Raw genomic sequence first — 26579 nt, 5'->3', positions numbered from 1 at the left:
TTGGGGCACCTGGGTGGCTCAGTCGTTAAGCGTCTGCCTTCGGCTCAGGTCATGATCCCAGGGTCCTGGGATCGAGCCCCACGTCGGGCTCCCTGCTCCGCGGGAAGCCTGCTTCTCCCTCTCCCACTCCCCATGCTGTGTTCCCTCTCTTGCTGTATCTCTCTCTGTCAAAGAAATAAATACAAATCTTTAAAAAAAACAAATGTTGGCTTTTTTGTGGGTTTCATCTGTTTTAAAGATAGTGTCATAGGGAGAAACAAGTCAATGTACTTCATTCAACCCAGCAGGTTCCGCCTTACTGTGGCCTGGGCTGGCTGACACCCATTTTCACTCAATGAATGTATATATGAACCTCAGTTATATACTAGGCACTAGGGATACAGGTGAATTATAAAACACAGACCAAAACTCGTTTCTATCCACAAGGGGCTTAGAGCCTACAGGTGGTAAGACAGGAATCATATTGTCATCAAGCCACCAGACTACTGAACGTGCAATCACACATTGACACAAGCACACTGGAGGACCAGTGCCCAGGTTCACAAGAGACACGACCAAGGAACCTACCCTGGCCTGGGAGTAGGGGCTGGGGACGTGGGCATTCAGGGAAGGTCTCCCTGATGGCCAGACACTGAGATAAGGCCCAAAGAAGAAGTCATTATTGAGGAGGGGGAGTAGGCGATAGGGACAAAGCTTCTGATGATATTCGCTGTATAGTGGAGGGGACCAACATTACCTATGGTAACACCTCTTATTTACCAATTTCTGACAGGTGCTACGAAGAAAAGGCACAAGGAAGCAGGGCAATATAAACCGGGGACCCTGAGTTGGCCTTCACGGTCAAGGAAGGTCACGGGAGTGGTTGGGGAATGCCGGGAAGAGCACACACAAGCGCGGCTGGAGGGGGCATGAAGACATGCGCAGATAGCAGCCGGCATCACTGGCGTCAGGCGTTCAACATGAGACCGCAGGGGTTGGGTGGGGACCAAGCTGCAGAAGGCCCTGTTGCCATGTTAAAGAGTCTGGTGCTTCTCTCCCCTGAAACAGGTTTTTCGCTTGTTTTTGGTGCTACTAGCATCTAGCAGGTAGAAGCTGGAGATGTTCTAAACATCCTAAAATGTCCAGGATAGCGTCCCGTAACACAGAATTCTCTGGCTCAAAATGTCCACGGTGCCAAGGCCGAGCAACCCTGTCCAGAAAGAGACCAAGTTGCCCTGCATTATTCTATAACAAGCACGCCCAACACGCCAGCCAAGGGAAGGTCCCTTCCCACAGGGGAGACAGGCGTGACCGCTCCCCATGCCTTCCCTTCCCACGGGCTCCCTGGGATGGACGGTAAGGAAGAGAAAGACCCAGCAAATCCTTACAGAGCACAGTCCTTAGCAACCCAGTTTGGGGTTGGGCTCAGAAATGCTCACTTTTAAAGTCTGTCAACAAAATGTCAACCACACATGTGCTTACAAAAACAGTAAGTACCAGTCTACCTCTTCCCAGGGCTGTGCTCCTCTTGTAATTCATGCACAAAACAGCAATTCAGTAAGGTCAGATAAAATGTGGTGACCGCCCAGGATTATTTTCACCGCTCTTGAATTTCAGGCTTATTGATCTTTGCCCTAAACGAAAAGTGACTGTGGATATCCCAGACAAGCTGAGGTATGAATCTACTGCTGAGGTCATTTGTTTGGCCTAGGTTTTTGAGCCAGCTTACTTAGAAATAATGAGATTAGAAACTGTCCATCCCACGGAGCCCGGCGCCTTCCAGGGGGGTGTCGCCAAGCTTGTGGGGTGATGCTGGGAGCTGAAGGGAGGGCCTCAGCCAGAACAGCCACACTTTTAGCTACTTCATTTACTTGACTTAGATGCCCTACTTAAAAGAAGTCTGCGGGCGCCTGGGTGGCTCAGTTGGTTAAGCGACTGCCTTCGGCTCAGGTCATGATCCTGGAGTCCTGGGATCGAGTCCCGCATCGGGCTCCCTGCTCAGCAGGGGGTCTGCTTCTCCCTCTGCCCTCTTCCCTCTCGTGCTCTCATTCTCTCTCTCTCAAATAAATAAATAATATCTTTAAAAAAAAAAAAAAAAGAAGTCTGCTGATGAGATTTCTAGAGGGTTTGTAAAACACTGTACTTGTCCTTCAGAAGACTAAGGTGGTCCTCAACATACTCATTAATTTTGCTTCTAGTGTTTCCCTGGGATCAGATCTGTGGAAATGAAACACTTTCCTCATACAATCACCGTGTTCATGGTAATCAGGTTCTCAGGCTAGCCCACGAAGGTCTGCTTAACCCATGACAGAGGTGACCCAGAAAAATGCACTGAGTTTCAACTTTGAACTTGGGGCACCTCCTCCTTGATTTTCACATCAAGGAAATTCCTCTTTCAGCTGCCACTCAACCCTGTGACAGGGATCTCCCAGCAGCCCACCTGGAAGGTCTCAAAGCTCCATCCTGGGCAGCCCCTCTTCCCATTCTACACTCGCTCTGGGCAATCTCTTCCACGCTCCGGATGCTTTGTTGAGGGTCCTATGGAGCTGACAATTCCCAAATGTATTTCTCCAGCCTACACCTTTCATGGAACACCAGGGCCACACATCCAACTGCAGGCTCACTTCATCCATTTAGGACTCTTAGTCACCCCAAATTCAGTACATTCAAACTGAGCTCTGCATCTTCTCCTACAAACATGATCTTCTTCCAGAGTTCCTTGTCTTAGAGAATGGCATCGTCATCAGCTCCGCTGTATAGGCCCAAAATTTCCCCTCACTTCCCACATCCAACCCACAGCCAAGTCCTGTTGGTTGGATCTCCTACCTCTCTTCTCCATTTCTACCACTGTCAGCCTAGTCCAAACCATCATCATTTCCCACATAAATTATTGTGACAGCCTCTTAATTGGTCTCTCCACAACCCCTCTTTCTCCCTTTTAATCCTTTCTCTGCAAAGTTATCAGATAATCATTAAAAATATATAAATCTGATTACGCTGTACTCCTGCTTTATAAAACTCTCAGTAGCTCCCCACTGCTCTGTGACTAAACCACAGACTCCTACGTATCATCAGCTAAGCCTGGCCTGCTCTTCTGCTTGGGCCTCCACCTGCCTCACCTGCTTCCTCCTCTCTATCACTCTCCACACCTCCACCCCAGAGGACTTTTTCCCAGTTTCTAAAGTGAGCTGCCTCTTCTTGAGTTGAGGCTTACTTAAGTACAGCTTTTTTTGCCCACAATGCTTCTTCCTCTCTCTACCCCTTTATTGTTGGCTGATTTCTATTCCTCTTTCCACTCCCAGCACATACTTCACCTTCTCATGGCGGCTTCTCCAGGCCTCCTCCATCAGACCCTCTCTTAGCATCCTGTACTTCTTCTCTGTATTGCATACACCACGAAGGACAAGTATACCCCTCAATTAGTTGTTTAATACATTCTGCCTTGCTAGAAGGCAAGTTCTAGGAGAGCATGGCCCGAGAACAGAGGGTCAAGACTCTTTGGGCCTAAATCCTACCTCTGCCACTTGCTGGCTTTGGGACTGTGCAAGTCATTTAACTCCTCCGGGTTTCATTTTCCCCACCTGTAAAATGAGAGTAATAATACTTCCTACTTCATAGGGTTATGATGGGATTATTTTTCTTTCTTTTAAATTTGTACAGTGCTTATTGAGGGTGGCTGGCATATGTTAGGTGCTATATGTTTGTTAGATAAATATAAGTAATCAACTGATGCTTGCTGCTAGATTAAGGATCTCGGGAAGCAAAGGTCTTTCCCCTGAAAGGGCACGTGGCTCAGGCTTGTCTAGAACTGTCAATCAGTGGTCATGGCCTACTTGACTCTTAAATGCTCACTGGTGACTGCAAGAATTTGTCACTTTTCTAATGGCTAGACGATACTTGGGAAACACAAATCTAGTGAGAAATGCATATATTTCTCATGAGGAATGGATTCTCAGGTAAAGACAATAATCTATAGAGATAAACATGCCAGGACATCACCTGAGTTTGTGCTCCGGGATAATATGTTTGTTCTTAAAGTAGGATGACATTCTCATCCTGAACTTCTCTATTAGACCCCAACCAGCTAGGAGGATGCTGGGACTCCACTGGGTGATCCAGTACGGCCAAGGACCTTGGTGAAGGCTACTCTTCTCACCGTGGGCTTCTCCAACAGACCCTGGAGCCCTGGGGTAGGAAGATACCACATAATGGACCCCTCTGAGAACTTCACGGAAACTATGGACCTTTCTCCAGAAAAAAAAATGTTCATATACAATCTCTAAAATTTTGCATATAATTTCAAGAGTAGATGAACTCCTTAAGCCATGAAAGGAACTTTTGAGTTAAAAGCCTTGGAATTATATAAATAACCTGCTTATAAGTCAAAACAGTACATGTCTTGCTTGCTGTCAAGTAGGTGCTACAAGCTGTAAGCTAAGGGGCAGCAGCCCTGTGAACACAAGAGTTCTGCCCATTACACTACTACTGGCCAGTAAGATCCCCTCTCATCATGCAGAGAGAATGACGGTTTGGGGAATACAGAGGTGGCCATTCACGGGAGGCCTTAAGATCGTCAACAAAGTTCATCTGCGTGTGTGTGGTGTCTACCTCTCCCATGAAAGAGTCACCTAGGGAAGGCCAACAGGCTGGTACAAGAAGTGAATCATGATATATTTCCTGGTCAACTGGATGATGGATACACTTAGCTCAGGTTGTTCTGCTCAGCAAGAATGAGGGAGAAAAAGTTGTTGGCTCTCTTTACTTGGTATGGAATCTACACTATAGACACCGCTTCCTCTTCTTCTAAAACACAAGGCCCCGTGCTGAGAGAGCACTACCATCTAAAGCCAAGAGTCAGGCACATACGTGCTCCGTGCTTGGTGCTGTGGTCCCCTGCAGCTGCAGCAGAGAGACACCCACCTTACCTGTCCGAGAGCTGCCCCGAAACGAGGGAGCCCACCAGCACACCCACGAAAAACAAGGAGACCGTGAGTGGGGCCTTCCAGTCGTCCTCACACACCAGGTTCCACTGTAAGGGGAGCAAAGAGACGTATCACTCACTTCTTTTGTTAAATGTTTTAAATTTATGGCCTCTTGGAAAATGAAATGAGAATATCCTATATCCCTGCAGGCTCTGTTTATATTATCGCATGGGTACATGCGCTCATGCAGGCAGGCAAAGGCTTGTGTGGACAGCAAAGCAGAGAGCTCTCCCCCTCACAGGGAGAGTGGGCCCCCTCCCATCCTGATTTTCATAGCTTTCAGCTCCACTGTTTTGCTACCAGTTGGAGAAGGGAGGATAGGTAGAGAGCAAGGACAGTGCCCATCTGTCAATCCAGGAGAAGAGAAGGTGAGGCCTTTCATGGTTGCTTCTAAGAATCCAGGGGGAGCCCAGGGCTGTGGACGGGGCAGGGTACCCTTTCAGTGGGCTTCAGACCATTGACAGGAATGGCACAGGAATGGTTCTAGAGCAGGGCTCTGGGACTCTAAGAGTCCAGGCATCCAGCAAGGGACTGAGGCCAGAGGGCCTGGGATGCACCATCTGGATCTGTTCTTGCGGTTCTGTTTGGGCCCCCAGTCTGAGCCAATGAGCCGTGGGACACTCAGGTGACATTTACAGCTGGGATCACTGATGCTGTGACCACAACACTAGGCCCAGTTACAGCCAAGAGCTCTGAGCTGGAGTCAAGAAACTGGGTTTAGCTTCTACTCCACTGTTAACTGGTTATCCAACGTCAGACAAGATTTCCCCCCCATTTTGCCTTTTCCCCCAAGTATAAAACAGGGATGCGGGTATGGAACAGGCTGCACTGCTCGAGTTTCCAGCTCTCAATGTGCAATTCCCATGAAAAGAGGTCTGCAGGCGGGGGGAAGCAGCTGAACATTCAGATGCTGGGTCACCCCAGCCTAACAAGGAGCCAAAAAAGGGAAGAAAAGCCAAAACAAGAAGCTTGGTGGTTCCCAGAAAAATGTTTCCCAGAACAGAGAGATGGTGCTCAGTAATCACGAAGAAGGCTGCCCTCCAGAGAGTTCAGACCCTGGCCTGCCTGGTGCCAGGCTGCTGGCCTACACTCTGTGGAGCCTACTGGCTCCCCAGTCACAGAGGCAGGGGGAATGTGTGGCTTCCAAGAAAGCATTTCTTCCAGGCCAGTGACAGAGAGAAAAACAAATCTGCTTCCCTGCTGGGCGGTATGCGCACAGAGCCTCCGGGCACCTCAGAGGGGTGGGAAGCAGTCCCCAGGGTGGACATGAAGAATCCCTGCAGCTAACGGTAAGGATCACTTAGCCGCACAGCTGGCTCTTCACTCTGGAATAAACCTTGGATGGGCTGAGAATCTCCACAAGGAAGAGGTAGAGATCTCAAACTCAAATCTAGAGAAAGTTCAGATTAGCAGGAGGCAAGAACATTGGAGCACCAATGCCTGAGTACTCAGGCTACAGCCGCCCCCCCCCCTGCAGCCTCGGTGGTGCTAGCAAGAAGACACCAACTCCCTTCTAGAAGGGTGAGTGCTCCTAGGGCAGCCCCCATACAGACATGGCTGCTAGAGTCAGGATGGGATGGACGCCTGGGTTGCTCAGTGGGTTAAGCGTCTGCCTCCAGCTCAGGTCATGATCCCACGGTCCTGGGATCGAGCCCCACATCGGGCTCCCTGCTCAGTGGGGAGCCTGCTTCTCCCTCTGCCCCTCCCCCCTGCTTGTGTTCCCTCTCTGTCAAATAAATAAATAAATAAATAAAGTCAGGATGGGAGTGGCCAGGGAGTCAGAGCTGGAGGACGTGGTGATGGGGTTATCGGCCTCTGGTGTTAGGTAGAGGGTTAGGCAGAACTTTCGGGGCCAGATTACAGCTACCACAGCTACTATGAGGAGACCCACTTCCAGCCAGCATGCATTAATTTTTGTAGCAACAGAGATGAAAAACTGAAGAAAGGGTCAGTAGCTGCTTCTCATTGGCCAGCTTCTCATCAGGACTCTCACGAGGGCTGGGGACTCATGTAGCTCAGCCGGACTACAAACCCACAGGGGCTTCTACAGTCCCCTCCCCTGACGTCAGGTCCCCCAGTACAGGCTGGTAGGGAATTCTGGGCTGACAAGGCCAGGTGCTACCTGAAACCGGGACAGACTATGCTCTGCAGCAGACAAGGTCTCTGTCACGCTCATCTTGGGGTAGGTTTCAGAGCCTCTCCCCAGGGCTGGCAGCCTCAATCCCGCCACTGGGTCCAGCCGGTCCTTAGTCTGGGCAAACGTGTAACTCTCTGGAGTAACCCGGGCTCTCTATCCACCACTGACAATTGGGTTTTTTTGTTTGTCTGTTTGTTTTTGAAAGGGAGGGGCAAAGGGAGAGGGAAGGAGTGAAACTTAAGCAGGCTCCACGCCCAGTGTGGAGCCCAACGTGGGGCTTGATCTCATGACCCTGAGATCATGACCTCAGTAGAAATCAAGAGTCGGACACTTAACCAACGGAGCCACTCAGGTGCCCTCACCACTGGTGATTCTTAACAATCCTCAGGACCTGGTTTTGGGACCTCCAAAAGCAACGTGAGTTAACACTTCATTCCCACTGGCCACAGGGAGCCTGTGGGTAGGGCCAGGAGAGATAATAGGTCTCAAAAAATGAACATGAGTGCAGGCACAGACCATCCTACCCAGCCAAGACACTCATTTACTGTCAACCACCGAATGGATTGCAGTGGGGCCAGGATTTGGGGTAGGATGAGAAGCCCATGGAGTCCAAGCTATGCACCCAAGGCTTGCTGCATAGGCAAAGGAATCTAGTGTTCCTCCACTGAGCTCCTGGCTCCCCAGACAGGACTAAAGCAGCTACAGACTAGCTCACTGATGCTTCCACTCACTATGTGGGCTGTACTGGCTGATGATAACAAGTCTCAGAGTTAGAACTAAACATATGGGTTTAGGATTCAAGTCATGAGTCTAGCATTGTGACCCCTCAGCTGGGTGAGCTTTGAGAGTGGGCACAACCTGAAAAAAATCTGGGAGCCACTCTGGCAAGGAACCTCTACTTGCCATCCTTCCTGGTCAGAAATGTGCCTCTCTAGTGGTGATGATTTCATGGAACTCTCTCTCTCTCTCTCTCTCTCTCAAAGCTTTTCAAATTGTACACTTCACTTCTGGGCCATTTATTTTATGTCAGTTACACCTCAATAAAACTGTTAACATTTTTAAGAAGAGAGAGAATTGTGTCTCTTGTACACGCTATCTAATTAGAGCTGCTTCTCAGTTATGAGATGGAGAGAGATGATGTAGTTCCCTGGGACTAAATGTTCTTCCTTGTGAACTGGCTGGAAGGAAAAAAGATAGGGTCTGTGCCCATAGGGCAGAAGCTCTTCCCAGAGATGTACCTGGCCTGACCGCATCAATGGTCGAACACCCTGATAAGCACCAGCTGTGACTGAATACCATGTCTTCCTACCCACATTTTGTCCTGCCCGCTGCTGCAGTTAATGGCAGATCCTTGCCCCAAGGTGGTCAGGGCAAGGAGACAAAGAATTTGCTGCTATATCCTCTAGAATGCCTGGCAGAGCCCTGCAGAGGAGAGGCTGTTTGGTACATAGGTGAGTGAGGGAAAAGATGAATAAAAGGGCTGTTAACTTTCAATACTATAGTATCCTTTGGGCTTGGACCTTAGGCTTGGCTGCTCAAAACACAGATGAACCCTGAACTTCAATCTCTAGGATAGATTTTATTTATTTGTTAATTTTTTTGCTCCTTCACCCTCTTCCCTGTGTCAGCTCTAAGAACCTTGACCCAGGGCGTTGGTTCTCAGCTAGCCAGACCATTCATGGCCAGATGTGCCTGCTATGACCGTGTGTGCACAGGGGCCTCAGGGACCCCGCAAGTGATTTCTCTGGCTTGCCATGAGCTCCAAAGGCAAGGCCTTAAGGGTCTGCATTTCCCTTAGGTGAGACAGTCAGCAAAGACTTAACAGTGAGGCACAAGCTCCAGGTCTTTCCACAAGAAGTCAGCCCAGCCCTGCCTCCCACGTTCCTTCATGAGGGCTTGAAATCACAGTGGGAGCTCTCCTATCTTCCAAGATTATCTGTACATGAGAGAAGACTGACAGAAAAGACAGTCCAGAGAAAGAGGCTTTCCAGGACAAGGAGTGAGTAAGAATATTGCTATGGGCTGGGGGAGGAGGCTTCAGAGAAGGATAGAAAGGAGAGAAGCAAGGGACACAGACAACTGCCAGGTCTTAGATGAAGGGACCCCAACTCATGGGTGCCAGAAGAGCTTTAAGTTTTTAAAAGAATCTTTCTGGCTGCAAGCTGGGCGAGGGAGACACCTAAAACCAGGCAGCCCAGGCAGCCTGAGAAATCACCCAGGTTTCTGAAGAGGGGACAGTCCTGGGCCAAGAAGCATTCAGGGATTGGAGCCAGGTGGCATGGCTGATTCTCTAGTACTCTAGGCATGAATGAGGGGCTGGGGAAGAGGCCAGCCTAGAAGCACGGGGACCACCAAACTATTCCCAAAACATTCCCTTTCACCTCATAGTGTCACCTCCTCTCCGCCAATCCCAACACCTTGTTGCAGATCCATTTAGGGGCAAGGCACAGTTTGTGGGCTGGGTGGTTACATTTTCTTTAAAATATTTCAGTCGATGCTTTTTGACCAGGCCCAAGTTTCTTTTCTATGAATTAAACTGTCCTTTCCTTCTTTAGCTCTCAAACTTCAGACAACATTTCTTAAATTGTTCATTAATACATTCAACAAAAATTTCCCTAGGTAACCCCGTCTTTATCCGGCATGATGTCAGGGAGATGCCAAGACGTAAAACTACCACAAAGTTTAGTACTACACGTACATACTTCAACAAAGAGAAAAATAAATCAAACAGGAGACCTATAGTTTTCATCTTCTGTTGAAAAACAAAGAAGAATTCAATACCAATGTACTTATAAACACCTCTATTTATGATCCGGAGCAGAAGGCAGGCTTGAACATTCAGCAGACACAGGACTAGCTGCAGTGGTCAGCGGGCCAGGTCCGGGTTGAAAGAAAATCAGAATGTTAATGCAGTAACTTCCAACGGTGACCATTCACCTGGGAGGAACAAGCAGCCTCGGAACTTTTAAGAGTCAGGCATTCCGGCATCCCAAAACAAAAGCCTAAGTAATGTATTAACCTCGCCTCCCTGCAAAGGCTGACAATCTATAAGTAGGTAAAAGGGCACACAGCTCTTATGAAACTGCTAAGACAGCTAAATAAATAGGCTAAATGCAAAAAAGGAAACACTGACATTAGCAGCAACGTCGTCACTGCTCAAGGACCCTTCCATTAGAGCCGACCTCTAGGAGCTCATCAGTGCCACCACCAGCCTCAGCCCAAGACAGCACGGGGGCGGTGAAGCAAGAGCAAATGACTAGGGTAAGCCAAGGGAACCTAGAAGTCAGGGTAAAACCCAAAAAGATGCCATGAGCTTCTTCTGACTTCACTGTCTTCCCCTACCATGGGCAGCCGGAAGCAGAATTTGCAGGGACTCCTGTGTCATGAAGTATGACTTCTCCTTGGTGGCCTCTGCCAGCAACCTGAGGGACAGTCTCTGTTTCCACAACTCTCACTGGCTTCCAGGAGTGTGACAGACTTGCTTGTGAGGCAAAACAATGCCTAAGGACACAGGAATGATGTCACCAGCTGAAAGATCCCAGTGGGACTCATATCACACTCCTACTACATGTATGTGTGGGACACATGCTAGTCCAAACACACAGAGAGAGAGCACGTGTGCATGCACGTGTGTGCGCACGTGCACACACACACACACACGAGTCTTGGAGCAGTGATGAGATTCCCCTGAAGGGTGACACCCCCAGAAGAAACATAAGAGGGGCCTCAGGACCCCTGTCTCCAGGAGGGTTTGATGCCATACCAGGACCTGCGTGCCCTACCTGTTAGCCCTTTCCCTCCTTCTAGGTTGTTGCCTGCTGCTCCCGTCTTTGCATCTGAAGAGCTAAACACCCCAGACTCAGACAGGCTGCCACCTCCAGGAAGCTTTCCCAATCCGTGAATCTCTGATCCTGAACTCCGAGAAAGTGGTGCCTGTAGAGGACTCTTTTCACTGTTCTGCTAGCTCATTTCTGCTGAGACTCCAGAGAGTGAGAGTTCCAGCATCTGAGTAAGATGCAAAGCACATGTATAAGCCATACATGTAGCTCCAATGGCTGCAGGGTCACCAGGGGACAGACAAAGCCACCCAAAAAGGAAAATCCAAGGGGTTGCGAAATGAGAAGTTCCCCCCCCCACACACAATTCCTATGAAAAAAGTTGTATGCTTTAAGTAAATCTGACCAACGACACTGCCTTCGAATACTCTAAAACATCCCAGGCCAACAAGTCACCCTGAATGGCTCTTCAGATGCATGGGCCCTAAAATTCTGATGATTAACCATTAGCAAAAGGTAAACAATTCCTGATAGGGTATGACCAGATTGCCATTTTGGGGTGAAGGTGGGTGAGGAAAGAGTAAGTGGAGAAGGGAGCCCGTGACAATTTTATACACATGCTTCCTTTAGCTTTAAAAGTTCTTCAAGAAAGAAGAGGAGTGTTGCCCTCTCTGAACAGATGCCAAGAGACTAGAGGAAAAACTGACAGCCCGGTGGCCCAAGCTCTGGCTCTGCTCCATTCAACACTCCCACCTCCATCTAGAAAGTCTGACTATTCAGAGTCGTAGAATAGCTACCAGGGGCCACGACGGCCTTTTTGCCTCCCTCTTCAAGGTGGCCAGCAGGACACCCGTGCTATGAGGGGCACGGTCTGGTTAGAAGTCACTTCGCAAAGTGGTGCCTGCAGGACGCCCACTCGGAGGTGGGTAGTGTGTTGGGGGAGAGAGGGGCAGCATCCAGCGTGCACCTTGTGGGGTGGAGTGCGAAGGTCCTCCCCACGTTCCGGTCCCCGGGCGGGGACTGACACCCACCTCGGTCACGATGGTGGACAGGTAGATGTCCCGGCTGAACTCCCAGCCGTCCACGCAGCCCTCCTGCTCCAGCTGCTCCAGGTCCACATCGCGCCCCGGCTCCAGCCCGAGCGCCGAGAAGTTGGCGATCGCCGCGAGCCGGTAGCGCCGGCAGCTGTGAGGCACCTCGCGGCCGTCCTGCAGCCGCAGCGGGATACTGTGGTTGCGCCACGCGCCGCTCAGGTTCGCCGTGTCCGGCACCCGGCAGCGGTGCTCCGGGGTGGCGGCCAGGAACACGACTGACATTCCATTGAAGCCGTTGGGGATGATGCTGGCGCTGAGCAGGAAGAAGATGAGGCGCTGGAAGGGCCCCCACTCGCCCAGGAACGTGGTCACCTCGTCGTAGTCCCGCATGCCGCCTGCAGCGGCCCGCGGCGCGCCGCCCGAGGTCGAAGGACGCGGCGCCGCGCGGGGGCGGGGGCAGAGGCAGGGTGTGCGCGTGCGCGTGCGCGTGCGCGTGCGCGCCGGGCCCTCGCCTCGCGACCGAACGCAGGACCCGCCGAAAGATCTTTAGAGCAGGCTCGCGAGCTCCCGCCGCCCCAGCGACCGGCCTTGCATAGAGCTCAAGGCCGGGGCGGGCTCTGGGACTGGGCTGTGCCGCGCGGGCGGGGGGGCGGGGCTGGGGCTGTGCGTGACGGCGGGCGGGGGGGGGGCGCGCCGGGCCGCCGCGCGCACCTGGGACTCGCGCGGAGCAGCTGGCGGGGGATCTGGCCGGCTCGGGACGATCCTCGGCGAGCCCAGCCTCCAGCTTGCAGCCCAGGTAGCCCTGGCTCGGCTAAGGAAGGCAGCGAGACTCGGAGCCCCGGCGTCTGAGACCAAGGTCGCTGGCCGAGCGCGGAGCCAGGGGAGGGGAGGTGTGGAAGAGCGGGGCGCGAGGCTCAAGTATTAAAAATACCGTCCCCCCACCCCCCCACCAACTTTTTACTGAGAGGCTGTGACTGGCCCAGAGTCTCCCTGCCAATTAGCTGCCCTCGACACCACCCATCCTTGTGAGAGTGGCAGGGATTATTTTGAAACCGGAACCGTTAACTACCCCAATGGAGAAGCTGGGAGCATTGATTTTTTAATTCTAATCCAAATGCGCTTTCCATATTTTGGTCTGCGACAAATCCCCTTTGTTGGCCTTTAACTTGTTAAAACAAATGTAAAAATTTAACCTCAAGAGCATTGTCGATTCCAGTCTAGGATTAAATGTTTCCCTCAGATTATGCATTTCTGCACAGTTAACTCAATAGTTGGTAAAACAAAAACAAAACAAAAAAACTAGATAATTCTAAAGCCTCACTGTCCAAGAGAATACATTTGTAATTTAATTTTTTCTAGTAGTCATATTGATAAAGTTACCAGATTTAGCAAATAAAAATATAAAAATATAAAAAAACCCAGTTAAAATGTGAATTTCAGTTAAGGAATAATTTTGTTGTATTAAAATATAAGCAGGGACATAGGACATTCAGATGTAACTGGGTGTCCTGTATTTTTATCTGGCAAAACCCTACATATTAAGAAAGTAAAGAGGAATGGATGAAATTAATGTTAATATATTTAATCCAATATATCCAACATTATCATTTCATCATGTAATCAATATAGAAATTTTTGAGATACTTTACATTCTAATGTAAAAAATCATTAGTCTTATATCCTTTTCATTTCCGCTAATCTTAAGAATCCAGCTTGTATTTTATAGCGCATTTAAGTTTGTATTAACCACATTTTAAGTGCTCTGTAGCCGCATGTAGCTTTAGTGGCTATATTATTGGACAGCACTGTTATAAAGCCTTCAAGAATGAGGGCGGGGCGCCTGGGTGGCTCAGTCGTTAAGCATCTGCCTTCAGCTCAAGCCCTGATCCCAGAGTCCTGGGATCCAGCCCCGCATCAGGCTGCCTGCTCCTCGGGAAGCCTGCCTCTCCCTCTCCCACTCCCCCTGCTTGTGTTCCCTCTCTGGCTGTCTTTCTCTCTGTCAAAAAAAAAAAAAAAAGAATGAGGGCTGCCAAATTGAACATTGCAGCATATTCCTCTTTGTAATAACAGTGGCTTAGTGATGGAGAACTAAATGTACATTTTTAAATGTGATCTATTGGATAAATACTATTTAATAGTGATTATATTCTAAATTGAAAATAAAAATAAAGAAGGGCAAGCCAGCATGTTTTATGCGGGGAAATACAAACATTTCCTTAAAACATAATAGAATTTTTTAAAAATTAAGATAAAAATCTTAACACAGGTATTAGTCACTTTGTTTATACTTACTGTTCAGTATTCCTGCCGTCAGAAGATGGCTGACTATGCCTTCAGAAATACACTTAATCCTTTCTAACATCTTATCTCAAGTAACAGTCCTTTTCTGGAACTAACTGAAAAGGAAAACCAAGCTTCTTGAAAATAAACTTGTTTCTTGTATCAATTCTCAAAATTGTTTCAGTATTTCAAAATAAACAAAAGCTTCTATCGGAAGAATGCTGACCTGTGTCCAGACCAAACAATGTGAAAAAGTCTTAGTTTAAGAAACATCAGTTGGACATCAGAAAACACTCCTGAAAGGGTTCAAAAACAATTTATTAGATTATGGGAGAAGTCGCAGATCTTAAGAAAAGAAACCTTTCGTCAAAAACCGCTTGTCTGTGTGCGCAAAGCAAAGAGCAAAGAGCGGTGTCTCCCAGTTCTAAGTGGGGCAGTGATTACTATCTGAATGTTATTATTACTATTATTGAAATTGCTTCTTTTAAAAGAGATTGAACTTAGACTCTGAGAGAATCAGTTACCTGAGGCCCTCCAACATTCAAGATTCTGAGTTTAGGATGTTCCTATTTTATAAGTAATAGAAAGTAAAACTGATTTACAGGGCAGATACCAGATTCGGGGTTAGAACCCTAGTTTAAATGGATTAAAATGCTAGCAGACGTGGCAGCTGGTCACCCAGTGATCCCTGTCTACTGATACTCATATCCTGCGTAGGCCCCACCCACTCTGTACCAGGATTGCTCTCCATGACCAATAGAAAAGAGCAGAAGTGATGTTTCATCACTTCAGAGATTACTTTTACAAGATTTCCATCTTGTTTCCTCTTTGTTTCTTCACTCTTCCCTCCTCCCTTTCTCTTTCTTTCGGACAATCAAGCTGTAATGTAGTAAGTAGCCCTTTAAGAGGCCCAGGTGGAGACGAGGAATGAAGGCTACTGTCAACAACCAATGGGAACTGCGGCCCTCTGTCCCACATGTGAGGGAGCTTGTTAGCGATGACTTCAGCATCTGTTGAGTTTCTCTCTCTCTCTCTTTTTTTAAGATTTTATTTTTAAGTAACCTCTACACCCACCGTGGGTCTCGAACTCACAGCCCCGAGATCAAGAGTTGCATGTTCTACTACAAAGCCAGCCAGGCACCAGTTGAGTCTTCAGATGACTGCATCCCCAGCCAACAGCTGGACCGCAACCTCAGGAGAGACCGTGAACCAGAACCACTCAGCTAAGTGGCTCTCAGATTCCTGACCCTCTGAAATTGAGAGAGGTAGTAAATGTTTGTTGTTTGTTTTTTTTTAAAGATTTTATTTATTTATTTGAAAGAGCGAGAATGAGAGAGAGAGAGCACATGAGAGGGGGAGGGTCAGAGGGAGAAGCAGACTCCCCACTGAGCAGGGAGCCCGATGTGGGACTTGATCCTGGGACCCCAGGATCCTGACCTGAGCCGAAGGCAGTCGCCCAACCAACTGAGCCATGCAGGCACCCAAATGTTTGTTGTTTTAAGCAGCTACATTTTGGAATGGTTTGTTACGCAGCAATAAATAACTAATACACAGATTATTAAACAATATGTTAAAATAAGGAAGAATAAACATCTATAGCTCTTCGATTTGTTTTACCTTCTCTTCAACAGGGTAAAATTTTATAAACCTTATAGTTACTTCTAGGATAAGAGACAATACAGTGTATTGGTTAAGAGCGTAGCCTCTGGGCATAGCTGTCAACATTCAATTGCTGACTCCTTGAAGTCCTAGCTTGTAAGCTTGGACAAGTTTTTAAACTTTCCAAACCTCAGTTTCCCAGAAGGTAGTGGTTAGCTCTGTGCCTAGCCCATGTTAAGTGTAAAAAAAATATTACCTATAGTTATTATTTTCATTTTGATTATTAACTCTAAAGAAGCACCTTAGGAACTATGTGTTCTCCATGGATTTGGACATTTTTAGGGTTACCTGGGCCGAAGCAGTCAGCACTTATTTGCCCGGAGAAGTAGAAGCCTCCAAAGAAAGAACTCCTCCTCTGGAAAAAGAGAGAGGAGGTCCAGGCTTCCGCATCAGAGTGAAGGATGATTCAGAGGGTCTGCCCAGGTTCTGCTGCTGATTCTGCAGATCATGTACAGATTTTATGGAAAGGGCACTTGGAGTGAAATCTGAAGTGACAATTTTTGCCGAGATCTTTGTGAGACTTTATTTGCCTTGGCCTCAGAACATCAGAGTGTGACTCAAGAGTGGAAGAACCGGAGTCTGTCTGCTTCATCGGACAACATCCCAAGGGGCATGTCAGTACCCACACATATATCAGCATTTGGGGTCACTAGAACAGGTCAGTTGAACTTGGCATAGAAGGACTTCTGTCGTCAGTGGGAATGCAGCACTTTTGTGTCATTTTCCAGCTGCCCACTGCAGACACACCTCAAAAATAATGACAGAATCGGGCGCCTGGGTGGCTCAGTTGGTTAAGCGACTGCCTTCGGCTCAGGTCATGATCCCGGAGTCCCTGGATCGAGTCCCGCATCGGGCTCCCTGCTCAGCAGGGAGTCTGCTTCTCCTTCTGACCCTCCCCCCTCTCATGTGCTCTCTCTCAAATAAATAAATAAAATCTTTAAAAAAAAATAATGACAGAATGATCTATATTCATGAGCCCAACTGTGGTTAGACGTTTGACTTTGAAGGAGGAGGTTGGGGTGGCATAGGGAGAAGGGCCAGAGAAATCACATTTGTGCTGCTCTATGGTCCTGCCTTTTTTTTTTTTTTAAAGATTTTATTTGTTTTTTGACAGAGAGAGAGACAGCGAGAGAGGGAACACAAGCAGGGGGAGTGGGAGAGGGAGAAGCAGGCTTCCCGCTGAGCAGGGAGCCTGATGCGGGGCTTGATCCCAGGACTCCGAGATCATGACCTGAGCCGAAGGCAGACGCTTAACGACTGAGCCACCCAGGCGCCCCTGGTCCTGCCTTTTAAGCCCTGTGTATTTTGGCTTGGACAGATAGATAACTAACCGTGAAGAGAATGAACCTTGAAACGTTCTTTAGACTGGGAAAAGGATGTGATGAAATACTTGGAACAATTTTCTAAAGACTTCAACGTCCAGACTCTTACTTTGAATGAGTGTAATTTCCCATATGAAGGCCTACGGTTTGGTTTTAAAGAAATACGGGGCAATTTTAAAATTCCATATAAATAATTATACTTTGCTACACTTTGGGCCAGAGTAGGAATGTAAACTTGTTTCCTTCATAAAATGAAATGTCAAATATGCGGCTTGCATTTTGAAGACTGGTTACCACATTCTAGAATAGATAGAAAAGACACTGGTGATGTCTAATGTTAGAAATACCAGTTTACACAAAAGTTTTTTTTTTTTTTAATATTTTATTTATTTATTTGACACAGAGAGAGTGAGAGAGAGAGACAGAGAGCAAGCACGAGCAGGGGGAATGGCCGGCAGGGGAGAAGCAGGCCAGAGCTGAACAAGGAGCCCGATGCAGGACTTGATCCCAGGACCCCGGGATCATGACCTGAGCCGAAGGCAGACGCTTAACCGACTGAGCCACCCAGGCGCCCTCCCACTTTTTTTTGAGAGAGAGAGCCCACAGGCAGGGGGAGGGGAAGAGGGAGTCAGAGAACCTTAAGTAGCCTCCATACCCAGCACAGAGGTGACCTGGGGCTTAATCTCACAACCCTGAGATTATGACCTGAGCTGAAATCAGGAGGAAGCTTAACTGACTGAGCTACCTAGACACCCCTTCTCGAAAGGCTTATATATATATAGGCTGTATGTATATATATATATAGGCCTGAAATGTGTGTTTGTGTGTGTGTGTGTGTGTATGTGTGTATATATATATATGTATATATATATATATATATATACACACACACATATGACACAGAAGGAAAATTGGGTCATTAATGTTATTTACTTCTTCCTTCAGTCAGCAAATATTTGACTAGGAAGTTATGTGCCCCATAGTGTTCTGGGTTCTGGGAATTGAAGAAACAAACAAGATATCTGTTCTCATGGAGCTCACGCTTTAGTTGGGGGATGGTGAAGCAGATGATAAACTTGTGACAACAAATACGAATTTCTAATAATGGTAAATGCCAAGAAGAGATAAAAGAAGATGACAGTATAAAGCGTGACCATCAGTGGGTGGCTACCTCCGATCGGATGGTAAATGAGTACTTTTCTGAGCAGGCAATAGTTAAGCTGAGATGCCAGGGATCAGAAGGAACCTATCATGTGAAGATGTGGGAAGAGAGTGTACCAAGCAGAGCAGCAAATGGAAAGTCTGCAAGGAAAGGGCATATGCTTGGGGTGTTGGAACAACAGAGGGAAGACCAGCGTGACTGGAACACAGTGATCAAAGTGAACAGTGATGGGACATAAGGTCAGAGATGTTGGCGGGAGGCCAGCGTGTATGGACACCAGATCTTCTAGCGCCCTGTAAGCAGTGGCAAGGAGATTGAATTTTTTTCTAGGTGCAGTAAGAAACCATCAGAGTACTTTTAAGTAGAGAAAGCTTAGGGTGTGATTTCTACCCTGAACAGAGCACTCTGGCTGCTATACAAATTGACTGGAGAGGGCAAGAATGAAAACAAGGCAACTGGTTAGGAAGCTATTTCAACATCAGGGACCAGAGCATATGATGGCCTGAAGTACAACAGTATCTGTAGAAGAGGTGAATGTGTGAATTCAGAATACATTTCGGAAGCAAAAGGCGACGTGACTTATTATTGCATATAGGTGAGAGGGAAGGAAATGAAAGATAAATCCTGGGTTTTTGGCCTAAGCAACTTGGTGCCAGTTTTTAGAATGAGGAAATTGGGTGGGGTGGGGGCAGAGAAAATTAAGAGTTCTACTTCATTTTAATTTAAAATTTTTGATTGTGGTAAAATACACATGACCTAAAATTTATCATCCTAACCATCTTTAGGAGTGCAGGTGAGTGTCATTAAGTATATTCATATCATTGTATAACCGTCACCACCATCCATCTCCAGAACTCTTTTGATGTTGCAAAACTGAATCTCGGTCCCCATTAAACGATAACTGCCCACATCCCCCCTCCCCCCAGCACCTAGCAACCATCCTTCTACTGTCTGTCTCTATGATTGGACCCCTCCAGGTACCTCATTTAACTGAAATCATACAGTATTTGTCCTTTTGTGACCGGCTTGTTTCATTAAGCATTCTATCCTCAAGGTTCACCTGTGCCTGAGCACGTGTCAGAATTTTCTTTCTTTTTAAGGATGAATAACAGTCCACTGTATGTAGATACCACAGTTTGTTCTTTCATTCATCTGTCAATAGACACGTGGGTCGCTTCCATCTTTCAGCTACCATGAATTATGTTGTTATATGAACATGAGTACATAAATATCTCTTCGAGTCCCTAATTTCAATTCCATTACGTACATACCAAGAAGCGGGATTGCATGGATCATATGGCAATGTGATTTTTAATTGTTTGAGGAAACGTCATGCTGTTTTCTATAGGGACTGCAGCATTTTACATTCCCATCAACGGCACACGAAAGTGCGAGTGTTTACACATCCTCACCAACACTTGTTATTTTCTATTTTTTCTAAAGTCGTAGCCATCCTAATGGGTACAAGATGGTATCTTATTGTGGTTATGATTTGTATTTACTTGATGATTAGTGTTGTTGGGCATCATGTTCTGTGCTTATTGGCCATTTGCGTCCTTTCTTTGGAGAAACGTCTATGAAGTCCTTTGCCCATTTTTTTTTATAAAGATTTTATTTATTTATTTGTCAGAGAAAGAGAGACAGAGAGAGAGAGAGAGAATGAGCAGGGGGAAGGGCAGAGGCAGAAGCAGACTTCCCACTGAGCAAGGAGCCTGATGTGGGACTTGATCCCAGAACCCTGGGATCATGACCTGAGCCGAAGGCAGACGCTTAACTGACTGAGCCACCCAGGTGCCCCAGTCCTTTGCCCATTTTTATATTGCGCTGTTTGTTTTTGTTGTTGTTGAGTTGTAGGAGTTCTTTCTATATTCTGGATATTAACTGCTTATCAGATATATGACTTCCAAATCTTTTCTCCCATTCCATGGTTGCCTTTTCACTTTGTTGATCATGTCCTTTTATGCACAAGAGTATTAAATTTTGGTGTAGCCCAATTTATCTATTTTTCTTTTGTTTCCTGTACAAGAGTTTTATTTTAAATATAAAAATGAATTTATATTTAAGTATATTAATATTCTTAACTTATATTTCAGTACAAATTTGGAGACAGCTGTATATGTAAGTATGAAGTCCATAGGAGAGGTTAGAATGAGATATAAATTAGAGAGTTATCTGCATATTGTTGGTATTTAAAGCCACAGGTCTGGACGAGATCACCCAAGAAAAAAGACACATGGGAACATATAGGTCTCCTTATGAGATATGATGGGCTATCTGTCATATTGGAGTAAGATTCCATAGGAAGATATCAGGAGGCTTTGGCTGAGTTAGATAGATTTGGATAATCTAAGTTACTGATGATCTTAATCTTCTGAGCTAGATGCCAGGTTAGGGTAGAAATTAGTCCTGGTCAAGCATCCATCCTCTTGGCTATTGTATTATTACAACAGTACTAGTTACAATAGCCCATGACATCATTTAGTCCTCACAACTGCTCTATGAGATAGATATTCTTATTGTCCTCACTTTACAGACAAAGAAACTGAAGAGAAGTTACTTTGCCCGGTTGCTACATTTAGTATGTGGCAGGTCCAAAGTAGAACTCTGCTCAGTCTGCCTCCAAGCCTACACTCTTAATTATTAATGTTACATCTCATTAGGCTACAAAATGAAATCTAGCCCTTGGCCCCGACCGAGTAACTGCCTTCAGTCTCCTCAGGTTTCATATCAACACAGTCATGTCCTTGGATATATGACTTCCAAATCTTTTCTCCCATTCATGGTGGCCTTTTCACTCTGTTGATCGTGCCTTTTCACTCTTGGAATATTCAAGTCCAAGAGAGATGGGGCAGGTTCTGCTACCTTGGCTGATCTGCAGTCTCTTCCTTTGAACACTCTGGATCTTAACACAGTGCCTGGTTCTCAAATACCCCAAATAAAGAAAAAAAAAGTAGATGGACACAGCTTACTAGGACAACAGAAGTTGCCATGTTTCACTCCCTTTCCTCTTCAATCTAAATACTATGGTCCTTTGCTTTAGTCAATCTCAGTTCTTCTATTGTCTTGTCATTCTGTTCCCCGGTATTGCCACCCCCAAATCCAACCATGCATGCATTGTATTCCTACTCCAGGACCCTGGAGAAAATCACACAACCATGTGAATCGGGATCTCTACAGGCTGACATTTCCAACCACAGCTGGACCCTCAACCCGCTTGTCCCTTTCTCAACCCACATGTTCCTCCAGCCCATGAATGACCTCCCCTCTCCTAGATCTTAATGCAGCAGCATTAAGATCTAGGATTGAGAGTGAAGAGGAATGTAGTTTGACTTATTTGGGGTTTAGATTTTGCAAGATGAATAAACAAAAGGACCAGGGTAGTGGGTGAGTGAATTGAGGGGATCACAAAGTATAAACTAGAAGGAAGAGGAACCAACTGTGTCTAGGTCAGAGCTGAAGGGTTGTGAGGAACACAAAAGGGACTGGAATGAGGTAGACAGGGTCCGGGCATGTCGTTGGCAAGGAGGAACTGAAGTACAGGTAAAGGGTCAAGTGCTCTGGGCACCTGGGTGGCTCAGATGGTTAAGCATCTGCCTTCGGCTCAGGTCATGATCTCAGGGTCCTGGGATCGAGTCCCGCATTGGGTTCCCTGCTCAGTGCAGAGCCTGCCTCTCCCTCTCCCTCTGCCACTCCCTCTGCTTGTGCTCTTCTATCTCTCGGTCAAATAAATAAATAAAATCTTAAAAAAAAAAAAAAGGGTCAAGTGCTCTGAGACTGAGGTGTAGGATCACTCATGCTCCTGAGCATAAAAGTCATCAATACCTGTGGCTGGGTTCCAGCTCATAGAATGTGGATAAGCAACTGGGCAGATTGTTGGAAACAGCAACTGGAAGAGTACAGCCCAAAGCTTGAAGGAAGTATTTCATGTCGGTGAAGGTGAAGGAATTGAGGTTTGGAACTGGCAGTGGGCAACTAGGAAAATGCTAAGAACGTACGTGGCTCTGAAGTTCACAGGAAGGGGGAAGTAAATAGCCTCCATTTGAGACAGGCACCGGGAGGGAAGTGGGGGTGCTCAGGGGGCAGCCTGGGCTCTGCCAGGAGAGATGTAGAAAAAGCACCCAGGGATAGACTTGAAGGACGACAGGTGTTTGTCCGCAGTGGAACACAGCAGTGGGAGGGTGAGGTGGTGGGCTCTGCAGGGACAGGGAGCACAGAGAGAAGCTAGAATCAGAGTGACAAGGAGGGTCAAATTTGCAGTGTTTGATAAAGGAGTTGTCAAGGTTCTCAAACTCAGGTTTAAGACTTTTCTGTGCCAGGGGCACCTGGGTGGCTCAGTCGTTGAGCGTCTGCCTTTGGCTCAGGTCATGATCCCGGAGTCCTGGGATCGAGCCCCGCATCGGGCTCCCTGCTCCGCGGGAAGCCTGCTTCTCCCTCTCCCACTCCTCCTGCTTGTGTTCCCTCGTTGTGTCTCTGTCAAATAAATAAAATCTTAAAAAAAAAAAAAGACTTTTCTGTGCCAACATAGCAGCATCAATAGTTCAAATCCTCATAATTTTTTTTTTTGCAAAGCCTCATAATTTTTTATAATCCATTTTTATAATCTATTAAATATAACCTCTGTGATAAGGTAATTTGCTTCAGAAGAGTGAGTGTTGCGTGGTAAAACCAAGTCAGGGGAGATGTGACTGGTGCTCAAGCAGAGAGGAGAGATCTGAAAATGCCCGGGTCTGGATGGGAGAAAATGACTTTGACCGGGGTTTCAGCTCCACGGAGCTCAACCCAGGTCGGGGCACTGGGCTCGCTGCCGAGGCCACACGGACAGGAATTTATCATCTGGCTACACCGAACCTGCTGCAAGCAAGAATTTTGCATTCTTTTTTTTAAGATTTTATTTTTTTATTTATTTGAGAGAGAGAGAATGAGAGAGAGCACATGAGGGGGGCAGGGTCAGAGGGAGAAGCAGACCCCCTGCCGAGCAGGGAGCCCGATGCGGGACTCGATCCTGGGACTCCAGGATCATGACCTGAGCCGAAGGCAGTCGCTTAACCAACTGAGCCACCCAGGCGCCCAAGAATTTTGCATTCTTCATGGTCTTCATCTTTGCTTCCTGAGACCCCACACTTAGTTGACACTTAATAAAAGTTTTTATTTTTTAAACTTCTTTACGATTATAAAAGTAATGTATTTTGGGAAACATTTGTGAAGTATGGAAAACTACAAAAACGGACCTAAAACAGAAGTTATCCATCATCCCCCATCCAAACATACCTACTGTTAATACCTTGAGATCTTTCCTTCTAGTTGTTTTTTCATATGTTTCAAACATAGTTTATTCAGGCATGCATTCATTATTTAGTTAATACTATTATATACTGTTTTTTAATACTTGCATTATATCATAAGTATTTTATCATGTTATTAAAAATAATTGTTAGGAGCACCTGGCTGGCTCAGTTGGGAAAGCGTATGACTCTTGATTTCGAGGTCATGAGTTCGAGCCCCATACTGGGTGTAGAAATTACTTAAAAAAAATAAAACTTAAAAAAAAAAATACTTAAATACCATTTTTAAAGGCTGAATAATATTCCTTCAGAAGAGCGCACTATTTTTTATATATTTAACTATTTCCACACAGCTTTTTTTTATTGTGGTAAAAAAAACACATAACATTGAATTTTGCCATCTTAACCACTTGCAAGTGTACAGTTTAATAATGTGATGTATTATTCAGTAGTATTCACATTGCTATGCACAGATCTCTAGAACTTCTTCATCTTGTAAAACTGAAACCCACTAACCACACTAATTTTAAGTACTTCATGTGAGTGGAATCATACAGTGTTTGTCCTTTTGTGACTGGCTTATTTCACTTAGCATAATGTCCTTGAGGCTCATCCATGTTAGAACATGCAACAGGATTTCTTTTTTTTTTTTTTAAGGCTACATAATGTTGCATTGTACATTGTACATGTACACGTTTTCTTTATCCATTCATCTGTTGATGAACATTTGGGTTGTTTCCAGCTCTTAGCTATTATTAATAATGCTGTAATGAACACGAGTGTGCAAACAGCTCTTTGAGATACTGCTTTGAACTATTTTGGATATATACCCAGAAGTGGGACTGCTGAATCATACTGTTAATTCTATTTTTAATTGTTTTTGAGGAACCTCCATATTGTTTTCCATAGTGACTGCACCATTTCACATACCCACCAACAGTGCATAAGTATTCCTATTTCTCCACATCCTTGTCAACACTTGTTTTCTGCTCTTTTTATAGCAGCCATCCTAATGGGTGTGAGGTGGTGTCTCGTGGTTTTGGTTTGAGCTTCTCTAATGATTAGTGATGTTGAGCATCATTTCATATGCTTGCTGGCCATTTGTATATCTTCTTTGGAGAACTTTCTATTCAAATCTTTTGCCCATTTTTATTTATTTATTTTTTAAAAGATTTTATTTATTTATTTGACAGAGAGAGAGAGAGAAAGCACAAGCAGGCAGAGTGGCAGGCAGAGGGAGAGGGAGGCTCTCGGCTGAGCAGGGAGCCCAACGTGGGGATCAATCCCAGGACCCTGGGATCATGACCCAAGCTGAAGGCAGCCGCTTAACTGACTGAGCCACCCAGGACCTCCCTTTTGCCCATTTTTAAATCAGACTATTTGTGGAGCACCTGGGTGACTCAGTCAGTTAAGCGTCCGACTCTGGATTTCAGCTCAGGTCATGTTCTCAGAGTTGTGAGACTGAGCCCTGCATCAGGCTCTGTGCTGGGCATGGAGCCTGCTTAAGAATCTCTCTCTTCCTCTCCCTCTACCCCTCCTCCCTACCCCATCCCCCACTCCTGCCCGCACATGCACACTGTCTCTCTCTCTCTGAAAAAAAAAGGAAGAAAGAAAGAAAAAGAGAAAAGAAAAAAGAAAAAAAACATCCAAGCATCTTAAGGCCCTGGAAACACTGCCATTTTCTTTTCCAGAAAAAATAATCCAATTTACACTCCCACCAGAAGAATATGAAAATGTATCTCATCATACTCTCATTATTACTGAATACCATCATTTTGTAATTTTTGCTAATGTGTTAATTGGAAAATGGCATCACATTGTCACACCAATTAGTATTTTTTTCAATTGCTTGTGAAGCAGAACATTTTTTTTTTTTAAGTAGGCTCCACACCTAGCTTGGAGCCCAACGTGGGGCTTGAACTTACGACCCTGAGATCAAGACCTGAGCTGAGACCAAGAATCGGACACTTGGGGCCCCTGGGTGGCTCAATCAGTTAAGCTTTTGACTCTTGCTTTCAGCTCAAGTCATGATCTCAGGGGTCCTAAGATCGAGCCTGCATCAAGCTCCCTGCTCAGCAGGGAGTTGGCTTAAAGATTTTCTCCCTCTGTCTGTCCCCCCAGTTGTGTGCACTCTCTCTCTCTAAAAAAAAAAAAAAAAAAGAAGAGTTGGACACTTAACCAATTGAGCCACCCAGGTGACCCAGAACACTTTTTTGGTATGTTTATTGGCCACTGTTTTCTTGTTTGAAAACTAATAATTACTTTTGCAAATTTAACTACAATAATGATTATAATAATATATTTATCCATTTTTAAACAAATATTTATCAAGTATTGACTATGTGCCAAACACATTTCTAACTGCTGGGGATGGAATGTAAACTCCATGAGGAAGAAGGACATTAAAAAAAAAAAAATGAAGAGGTAAATTAGTTAGGATGTTAGAGGGTAATAAAAACTATGGAGAAAAATGAACCAGGGACAGGTCAGTTTAGGACAGAGAGAACAAGATACAGTTTAAAATTGGATGGTCAGGTAAGTATTTATCAAGCAGGTGACATTTGAGCAAGGACATTTGGGGACACACAGAGCAGGACCCTATAATTGGTGAACATATATAACTCGTCATCCAAATTGGGACATTTTTAGAGTGAAAAGTTGTTGGGGGAGGAATTAATAATCACCCTAGGCTCATAGATAGAAACTGTGACTGTGGGGCGCCTGGGTGGCTCAGTCGTTAAGCGTCTGCCTTCAGCTCAGGTCATGATCCCAGGGTCCTGGGATCGAGCCCCCCATCGGGCTCCCCGCTTCGTAGGAAGCCTGCTTCTTCCTCTCCCACTCCCCCTGCTTATATTCCCTCTCTCGCTGTGTCTATCTCTGTCAAATAAATAAAATCTAAAAAAAAAAAAAAAGAAAAGAAACTGTGACTGTTCTGGGAAAACTGGGACATGTGATCATCCTATATG

At 46.1% G+C, this 26579-nt stretch overlaps 1 protein-coding gene across 1 annotated transcript in view; it reads right to left on the bottom strand.

Moving 5' to 3' along the window:
- SLC22A5 (solute carrier family 22 member 5) overlaps positions 1-12347 on the bottom strand; it is a 25161-nt gene extending 12814 nt beyond the window's left edge. Inside the window, exons 1-2 of the mRNA XM_035014098.1 lie at positions 11906-12347; positions 4905-5008 (exon numbers count right to left, since the gene is read on the bottom strand). Coding sequence (XP_034869989.1) covers positions 4905-5008; positions 11906-12298 — 497 coding nt within the window. The 5' untranslated portion in view covers positions 12299-12347. The remainder of the gene's footprint in view (positions 1-4904; positions 5009-11905) is intronic.
- Positions 12348-26579: the final 14232 nt, after the last annotated feature.

Source organism: Mirounga leonina, unplaced genomic scaffold (assembly GCF_011800145.1).
Source record: "Mirounga leonina isolate KUSES-001 unplaced genomic scaffold, KU_Mleo_1.0 Mir_168, whole genome shotgun sequence".
Classification (NCBI taxonomy): Eukaryota; Metazoa; Chordata; class Mammalia; order Carnivora; family Phocidae; genus Mirounga; species Mirounga leonina.
This window is presented reverse-complemented; position numbering and strand designations above follow the sequence as displayed.